Here is a 9,025-nt window from a genome sequence, read left to right on the forward strand (position 1 = left end):
TTCCGTAGTTCAGAGGTCAAACAAGAAATGAGTCCTCCGGCTCCCCGTAGCACCATTATAGAGCTATCTTCATGCAGACGGACTTGTTTATATGCGAAGGAAGCTACGCTAGCGACTCTGTTAGCCAAACATAAACGCTACGATTTCCACTCAGTTCACGTTATAGGTGGGCAATCATGGGGAAGTCGTTTGCCAACTTCATGTGTAAGAAGGATTTCCACCCTGCGTCGAAGTCAAATATCAAAAAGGTGAGTGCTAGCTTCAATTAACGTCACTGCTTGAGGCTAGAAGACATCGTATTAGCCTGCTAGCTCGCGAGCTATGCTAACTGTCGTTTGCTTTTGCTTGCCTAGCTAGCTAATTAGCTAGAACTGAACTTATGAAACTAGTAGAGTATGTCCTTTTAATAACAACCTGAGCCACCTCTGGTAGGCTACACGTCACTTGTCTAAATTGATATTGTCTATTCACCCTACAGCCTTTCAATTGTACTGAACAAATAAATAAAATAATCAATGAATTCAATGGCTGTATGCTTTCAATAATTTGTTTTTAGGCTTGCAACTAACAATTAATTTTCTCTGTTGATGAATGTTTGTGTCACCTCCTGATTGTTTTATAAGATGTCGATATTTTTTTTCCACAATATCCAAGAACCTAAGTTGATGTCTTCAGTTTGCCATAATATTCAACTAACAGTCCAGAATCCAAATATATTACTAATTATTGCTGTACAGGGCAGTAATTGCATGAAGTGCATTAAAGCTGAACTTCTTTGTAGTCAACTTGTTTCTACTTTATGCAGTTGTGTGTCAGGCAAGTAAGCTGTCCCAAAAAAAAGGTTTTGGGAATGTATGAAGAAGTATGCGTGCAGTAATTCTCCTCACTTTATCTCACAGGTATGGATAGCAGAACAGAAACTGACCTTCGACAAGAAGAAGCAAGAAGATCTTATGCAGGCGTACATGAAAGAGCAAGACTGTTACAACAACAGGTCAGAGGTTACCTTGTACCTCCTAAAAAAACTGATCTTTTCATATCATTTATCAGTATTTTAAACATATTTATTTTTTTGTTTATTGATAAATACTTACTGTATAAATGTCAGTAAATGGCAAGGTTTTTATGAACAGTAACTTAAACATGATTTTCTAAATACCTCTGCTAACTTCACGTTGTGAATGTTGATAATCACCATTAAAATAACATGATGTTTTCTCACCTCTAGGGTGTTGATGGGGGATGATCGTGTTAAAAATGGCCTCAATTTCATGTACGAGGCTCCGCCTGGAGCATCCAAAGGTAAATGATCACTTGAGCAGCTCTGATCCCAAATAAATATTATGTTTAATCTGAAACACCTGATTCTTAAGTCAATTTTAACATTGTAATACTCTCTTGTCTTCTGTCCTGAAGAGGAAACAAAAGAGGTAAAGTAGAGCAAATTATGAATCTATACAATTCCACTTGCATTGTTTCCACTCATTTATATCTCGAGAGGTTGACGTGCAAACATTGATAATGAAAATGTGTCTTTTTCAGGATGGGGAAGAAGAGTACAAATTTGAGTGGCAGAAGACGGCTCCTCGAGAGAAGTAAGCATTTTATTTTTATACACAATTACATTTTTTTGCCATATTGTCCAGCACTCTTCCAGAATTTGCATTCCTTTTAATCCTTAAATTTCTCATAGATATGCGAAGGATGACATGAATATTAGAGATCAGCCATTTGGAATCCAGGTGATGATTTTTATTAGTTTGAAGCATATAGCCTTCACTAGTGGGGGAATAAATCTAAAGGGGTCACAAGTGGAGTAAAAGAGACACTGATTTGTTTTTAGCGGTCAAAAGCTGAAAGGATAGGGAACCACTATATAATTAAATGTACTGTGTATGCATTGTTGTACATCACAATGTTTCAAAAAGTAAATCGGTGTGCCATCATTTTTAACAACTATTTAAAGAGTTTTGTTGTGTTTAAATAATTATGCATACATCGCCACAATTTGTAGTAACGCCTGTTGTTAACTTCCCAGGTGCGCAACGTGCGATGCATCAAATGTCACAAATGGGGCCACGTGAACACAGACAGAGAGTGTCCTCTCTATGGGCTGTCGGGGATCAACGCCAGCTCTGTGGCCTCAGAGGAGGCACCAGGTATAGTACATATACAATAATTGTCTAAAACTGACGTATTAAACGCCTTCCCTGCAGTTCCTTTGTTTATGGATGTAATTAAATGCTAATTTGATGTCTGTTAACAAACCACTACCATCATATACAGGTTTTATTTTGACGCTATTGAACTAAACAGGAGTGATTCATTAACTGAAATTAGCATCATCATATAAGTCCATGTTAACATTATACATATAAAATTAAAAGTATGTGAGCCATCATCAATGCGTCACTTAAAATATGTAACAATCAAAAGTTTAATTGATATCTGCTTGCTGCATTATATATATATATATATTTCTGTTAAACATGGTTGTTGTGGAATAATCATGGCAGCACAAAATGTACAAGGAGCCACGAAATGTTTGTGCTGCTTGATATTTGCGGCGAGTGTGTCAGCTTTAGTCCGTCACAGACTTTGCAGCAGGTACACCGACTGTATCCTTCCTGTCGGGTTTCAGCTGGAGCTCCCAGTCGTGAGCTGATTCTGACTCCAGCAATCAGCGAGTTGAGTAAAGTGCTAATGTTTACCCCGGGAGAGTCCAGTCAGTGCACGGTGTTGATGGAGGAGTGCTGTAATGGTCCCCTTCCTGTGGCGGGAGAAAGATATGTAATTATTGTGTATTCTGATTCCTCTAACTGCTGCTTTGGCAGAGAATGATATTGTATGATTTGCTCAGCCGGAAGTGGAGTGAGTTGATTTGATGTCCCGTTCTGTTAACAAAGCCGCCCCTGAAATTCCCACTGTGGAGATAGTGGTTGGCTTGGGTTTGACATCAATGGGACTCTGAGGCTGTGATTTGTGCTAACAGGTCCGTCGATGCACCCCTCTGAGTTAATGGCGGAGATGCGAAACAGTGGGTTTGCCCTGAAAAAATGTGTTCTTGGTAGGAACGCTACTGTTTGTGATCCATCGCAGGTAATTGTCTTCTCGCACTCCCGTCTTTGCACACATAGCACGATATAAAAACACACATACACGTATACCTTCAAGGGGAAAAGACAAACTATATTTATTTGATGTGTCTCTAGCATACATTAATGCTGCAGAGCGGCCAGTTATTGGGGAGACTTGTCCGGTGAACAGATTAGATTTATTCAATTGCATTCGTGTTTAAAGGTGTTCGACTGATCTATTCAAATGTAGATTTGCTCAAATTTGTCTTCGAGAGTCGTATTTATTTGTATGTTTTCAATGTGCTCTGTGCTTCTGCAGGAATATGTTGCCAGTGATGAAGAGGAAGATCCCGAAGTGGAATTTCTGAAGTCATTAACGACCAAGCAAAAACGGAAGCTCCTTGGGTAAACAATGCAGCACAACTTACAAATGTTTATTCATGAAAAGCTTCAAGGAGTGGAGCAAAATTTATATTATTATACCATTGTTTGAGTATTTTTAAGGATATCCTTATGAATGATCTGATGAATTACAAGGTTACATTAATCTTTTTTTTTTTTTATATATATAAATCTATTTTACATTTTAAACAAAAAGTGTGTTTTGTAGCTTAGTATATCAGATTGTTGCCTTTCGTTTTGATTAAGTATTTTACGTTTCTTTGCTTAAAACATTAATGTGATTCATAGACGTTATGATGTTGATATTCTATTTTTGATCTGCTGCCTGGTTGAATGTTAATTGAACGTGTTTGCTCCTGTTTTACAGAAAACTCGATCGCCTGGATAAACAGAAGGCCAAAAAGAAGAAGAATAGCAAAAAACAGAAGAAGAAGAGCAAAAGAAAACAAAAGAAAAAGCATGAAAGTAGCGAGAGCTCGAGTGACTCCTCCGACAGTAGCAGTAGTGATAGTGGCTCAGATTCAGACAGTCACGGCAAGTTCAAGAGCCAAAAGAGAAAGAAGAACAAGAAAAAAGACTCCTGTCGGGATAACAGCTCTAAGAGCGAGCGGCGAGTCAAGAGTCAGAAAAGGGCCTCCTCTCCTAGAAGCAGGTCACCGAGCCCTCACACTGGACACAAGCGGCGTGATGAGGAGTCCGGAGATTATAGACAAACAAGGACAGAGAGGGGAAGGAGCGGCAGTCGAAATCGCAGCCCAGAGAACAAGATCAAGCTGGAGGGAGGTCAAGAGAGAAAGGGACACAACAGCAGGGACAGGCAGAGACCTAGCAGCTCCAAGTCTTGCGTGGACAGAAGTAGGAGCCGCGACAAAGGCAGGGAGGACAGAGGTAGAGATGGGAGACACAGCAGAGATGATGAGAGGAACAGAAGTAGCACAGATGGAAGGAGAGGCAGAACAGCAGATGGGAGGAGTAGAAGCAGGGAAAGGAGGAAGGAAAGGGAGGGCAGGGGAAGAAGTAAGAGTCGGGAGAGAAGAGAGAGAAGCCAAGACCGAGCAAACAGAAAGCACTGACTGTTTGTTTTTCTTCCCTCTTACAATATTGTATACAATATACAATATTCCTCTTACAAAACGTGTTGACTGTGTTTTGCAATGACTATTCTACGGTGTTCAAAGTGTCCCTGTTTTTAGAGTTGCAGATATTGTGCAGCAGGTCTCCCTGTTCTCCAGTAGAGGGAAGCAGTCCACATGAAATATGTAGACGCAGCTCATGTTGTCCTGTACCTATGAAAGGGTCTAAATCATTTGATTACCAGTCGAAGCAATTTGCAGCTATGATCCGTTGGTGGGAAAATATTGGACTCGTTTTTAATGGCTTCTAGAAAGACAAATTTCTGTTGCTGCAGTTTTATTTAATTTTTTTTTATTTTTTTTTAATCTTGCTTTCATTATTGTGTATTTTTGGAAATGTCGACATTGTAATGTGTAATGCTTAGGCGGCTGTTGGCTGCAAAAAAAATGTGGGACTTTGTATTTTCTGATTAAATTTGTAATCATCTTTAATTTAATGAGTTTGTTTTGCGATGGATGAAAGAATGTCAGCGTCTAAAAATCGGTTGAAAATGTAGAAATCCCTGTAGATTACCGTCAACGTATATCCACTAAGTATTTTTAAATTCTGCTCACTTGATGGCAAATTATTACTTTTACTGTGTTATATTTTTCAGGCCGGTTTCCCTGAATGCCATGACACAATGTGTTATCAATACGTCCTGCTGAGTTTTTGCGGGCGTCAAACAAAACAAATATGGTTTCTGTCCAAATATACAGCGTGTAAATACAGCCTATAGAGACGAAACTAAAGCTGCAGTATTTTTATTTTCATTATTGCACATCTATTATTTTAATTTGGAGGAAACTAGAATTTAAATTATTATTATATTACCTAGATTGGACAATTCTTTTTTTATTCACTTTTGTTTTGGCCGATATTTACACCTTTTTTTATTTGACAGTCTCTACAATGTAGACTCGGAAAAACAATTTTGGTTTTGAAATAAAAAACAATTACAATTGCATTTTATCTCAAAAGCTTAAATTTCCACATTTCTTACTTTAAGTGTTAGCCTATTTGAATTTCATCAAAATATAAAAGCTATCTAATCGTTTTCAATATTTGGCCGTTTACTTGAAGCCGCTGTTGCACAAAAGGAAATGAAAATAATTCCCCTCTATTGCCTTCTGGTCAATTTAACATCCTCTTAAAAAAAAAAGAGGGTGTCTGGATGAGACGCTTTTCCTTGACGTATTCCCAGTCCTGGACTCGCGCTGTAATTATTCCCCGGCTTTTTTCTTTGAGAGTCGGACGCTGCAGTGGGTAAGCACAAAGAAGTCGGAGAGCATCCTTGAACCCTTTCAATACAGGCCACTGATATTCAAATAACATGCACGCACCGTTTGCCTGCGCTGAGCAAAGAGCATTTCTAATTCAAACATTTGCATGTGACTCTTCGCCCCTTCTTTTTCTCGAGTTTAGAAAACTGTTCCCATAACATCTATGTGGCTTCTGGCCAAAAGAACGACGCCGTATCCTTATTCTCGGTCCATCGATTGGTATGCAAATGAAAGCAGTTAATTTGGACAATTAGAATAAATATTCAGGGCCCTTTGTCGTCAAACCCCCCTGGAAACCCCCCGATAAAGTGAAACCGAACAAAAGATGTCTCGGAGATTAATTAGATATTTGATAAGACACGAATCCCTAATCGCAAATACAAGACACATGGGGCTGCCATGTGCTCCAAGTCATAAATACCATTTAACAAGATTTTCATTTGGCCATGAAATGTTTTTTTCCGGTGCATTAAACATTGATTTATTCCATAGGGGAAAGTCAAGGTATTATAGGTGATTTTAAGAAAAATAGCCTAAAAGCATCACTCTAAATTAAATTAAACTATTTTTAAAATGTAAACCTCATGTAAATAATTAAACCAAAAAAAATATATAAAATCTACATCACACAATTACAGCCTTTTTTAAAGATGTTTTAATTACGATAAAATGAAAGTCTTATACGTGTGACTTTATACAGGTAAACATTTATATATAGATTTTTTTTTTAGCAAAGAAATAAAATGGTTAACCAAAGTTAAGTTGAAGAAGCTGTATACATACATATCCACAAAGTGCGTCGAAAGTAAACTCCCTGATTTCCAGGATACCAACACGAATAAAACAATCATAGCCTAACATTTACATGAAAATAACACGTAGTTTTGTCGTCAATATACAAGATGTAACTCACATTGTCCAACCAAAGTTCAACAGGTTTCGCGCCACCTCAAACATCCATTTCATTTTGAAGTTGCCTGTGTTTTCTTTAGATGGATTTACGAATGAAATACTCGTTACGCCTGTGGACAATACATTGTTTTAGACTTTGCAATCGCTTCTGGAAATATTTTCTCCTTTTATTGTCTGTCAAATTAGACCCGTTTTCAATGCTGTGCGGTTTTGAATCTGGTTTCATTTTGGGTGAAGCCTCATTAGGGCTCGTCTTGAGGAGACTGATCCTTAACAGTGATTCTGGGATTCACCCCGTCCAAAATAAGTTCTGGGGACTCGGACCTCGGGGTCTCCAGGTTACTGGTGTCGGTGTCACTGTCGCTGCCCCGTTTGCCTCCTCCACCGGCCGTGTGCGTTTTGATGTGCTTGCTCAAATGGTCACTCCGCATAAAGCGCTTGTTACAAACCGGGCAAGCAAACCTTTTCTCGCCGGTGTGGGTGCGAAGGTGTCTCTGGAGCTCATCGGACCGAGTGAACCTTTTGCCACAGAAAAGCCAGTTGCAGACAAAAGGCCGCTCGCCGGTGTGCCATCGCAGATGCGCTTTGAGGTGAGATGTCTTTCCGTACACTTTACCGCAGCCGGGAATGTGGCAGCTGTGGAGTCCCTTCCTGCGCAGGCTGGCCCCGGCGGGTCCCAGTCGCTCAGCCTCCTGGCAGTTTGGACAGTCACACGTTGCTCTGCCGGAGTACCGCCGGGACGACCTCGAGGAGCTACTTATTCCTGAACTGCCCCCAGAAATCATGGCGTTGGCGGCAGAAGCGTCTGTGTAAGTGGGGATGACCGTTTTGAACCCGTCCTGCGTTAACAGGTGCTGACCGGTGGACAGTAGATGGGACGCGGTGGGGTTGATTCCAGTGGAGCTAAACGCCGAGTGCGTCAGCGAGGAGAAGTCCGGGTTGTAGCCACTCAGCTGGGAGTGGATAGCTTGAGGCGTCCCGGTGTGCAGTGAGGTCTGGAGGGTGCTTGCAGGGTTCTGGACATCGAGCCACGACCCGGGATTAGTGTGGACATCCCACCACGAGGACGCGCCGTTGGCAACATCGCCAGAGATGGTCGAGTGGAAACCGGACTTGTACCACGATTCGTATGGGTGCGCCATCCCCACCCGGGGGTAAAGAGTCTCTGCTGATGTGTGGACTTTGGATATAAAAGCTGACTGTCCGGACTCTTGGGACGCGACTCCCGCAGAGTTGGAAAACAGACCGCTGTAGTCTGTGGAAAATGCAGACGAGGTCGGGGAGGTGGAGGCTAAGCAAAAGGCGCTGTTGCCTGTGCCACTGGTCGGTGTTAGTCCTGTCGACGCGCGGCTTGTTGCTACTGTGAAACCGGGCAGACTGGATCCCAAGTTGCAGCTCGAGGAGGATCTTTTCCACGGATGAAATCCACCTTTTGAGAAAGCGCTCGAGTCAGGTAAAGTTGTAAGAGGACTGGTGTTACCAATTTTGTTGCAAGTTGCAGCCAGCATAGCTAGAGGTGTAGTTCCAAACCGTGGCTCTTCCTGAAAAACACACACACACACACACGTTGGAGTTAAAACAAATGTTGCTGAAAGATTTTCGTTTAATCTGGATATTTGGGAAGCAGACAAAACAGGTCTTAAATAAATAGCCTAAATTATAACAACCGTTATAATTAAAAGTATCATTTGAGCTCAGATACTTGCGCTTGTAGAGAAAGTAGTAGCGTGTTTTAACAAGCAAACATTTTTTTACAAACTTTCTCAGATTATGAACTGCGTCAGATATCTGCTGTGAATATACATAGAGCAAAAACACTGATCTAGATGCCTTTATCGTCACTTAACTGTTTGTTTTTAATAATAAACGAGTAGGCAATCGTAATTAATACAGTAGGAAATAATAACAGCAAACCTGAAAGCAAGCATGTTTATGAAAGCTGCAAACAGCAGCAGGCTACGATAACTTTACGCACAACTTGTTCGCAGAAACAAAGTCGGACTCACCCCAAGTATAGACGTTGCCATATCCAGGGTATGCGCTGTGATGAGAGTGTTCGCGATTTCAATGCTGTAGGGCTCCAATTTGATTCAGACTCACCGTGTTTGACTCAGGTCACACGGTTTCTCTCTTGGCTCGCAGCTCCCAACAACTACCTAGTTGTAGAGAGCGTGTTCTTTGAAGTACAGCTGGCGAGGACGCGCAGCCAATCTGATCGCCGCATGTATGGCTGTGGAC

The 9,025-nt window shown here is 41.0% G+C and overlaps 2 protein-coding genes across 2 annotated transcripts; one reads left to right on the forward strand and one right to left on the reverse strand.

Moving 5' to 3' along the window:
- The first annotated feature begins 71 nt into the window (after positions 1-71).
- On the forward strand, positions 72-5,044 carry cirsr (corepressor of RBPJ and splicing regulator). Its single transcript, XM_076107507.1, has 10 exons — positions 72-248; positions 900-994; positions 1,229-1,302; positions 1,417-1,430; positions 1,543-1,595; positions 1,694-1,742; positions 2,039-2,159; positions 2,993-3,099; positions 3,397-3,482; positions 3,847-5,044. The coding sequence occupies exons 1-10, from the start codon at positions 177-179 to the stop codon at positions 4,550-4,552; spliced, it is 1,377 nt and encodes a 458-aa protein (XP_075963622.1). The 5' UTR covers positions 72-176; the 3' UTR covers positions 4,553-5,044.
- A 1,985-nt stretch (positions 5,045-7,029) lies between these two features.
- Positions 7,030-8,814, reverse strand: sp9 (sp9 transcription factor). Its single transcript, XM_076103642.1, has 2 exons — positions 8,794-8,814; positions 7,030-8,328 (listed from the first exon to the last, which is right to left on the reverse strand). The coding sequence occupies exons 1-2, from the start codon at positions 8,812-8,814 to the stop codon at positions 7,030-7,032; spliced, it is 1,320 nt and encodes a 439-aa protein (XP_075959757.1).
- Between the last annotated feature and the right edge of the window lie 211 nt (positions 8,815-9,025).

This window comes from Anarhichas minor, unplaced genomic scaffold (genome assembly GCF_050575085.1).
Source record: "Anarhichas minor isolate MPS153535 unplaced genomic scaffold, ASM5057508v1 ptg000004l, whole genome shotgun sequence".
Lineage (NCBI taxonomy): Eukaryota > Metazoa > Chordata > Actinopteri > Perciformes > Anarhichadidae > Anarhichas > Anarhichas minor.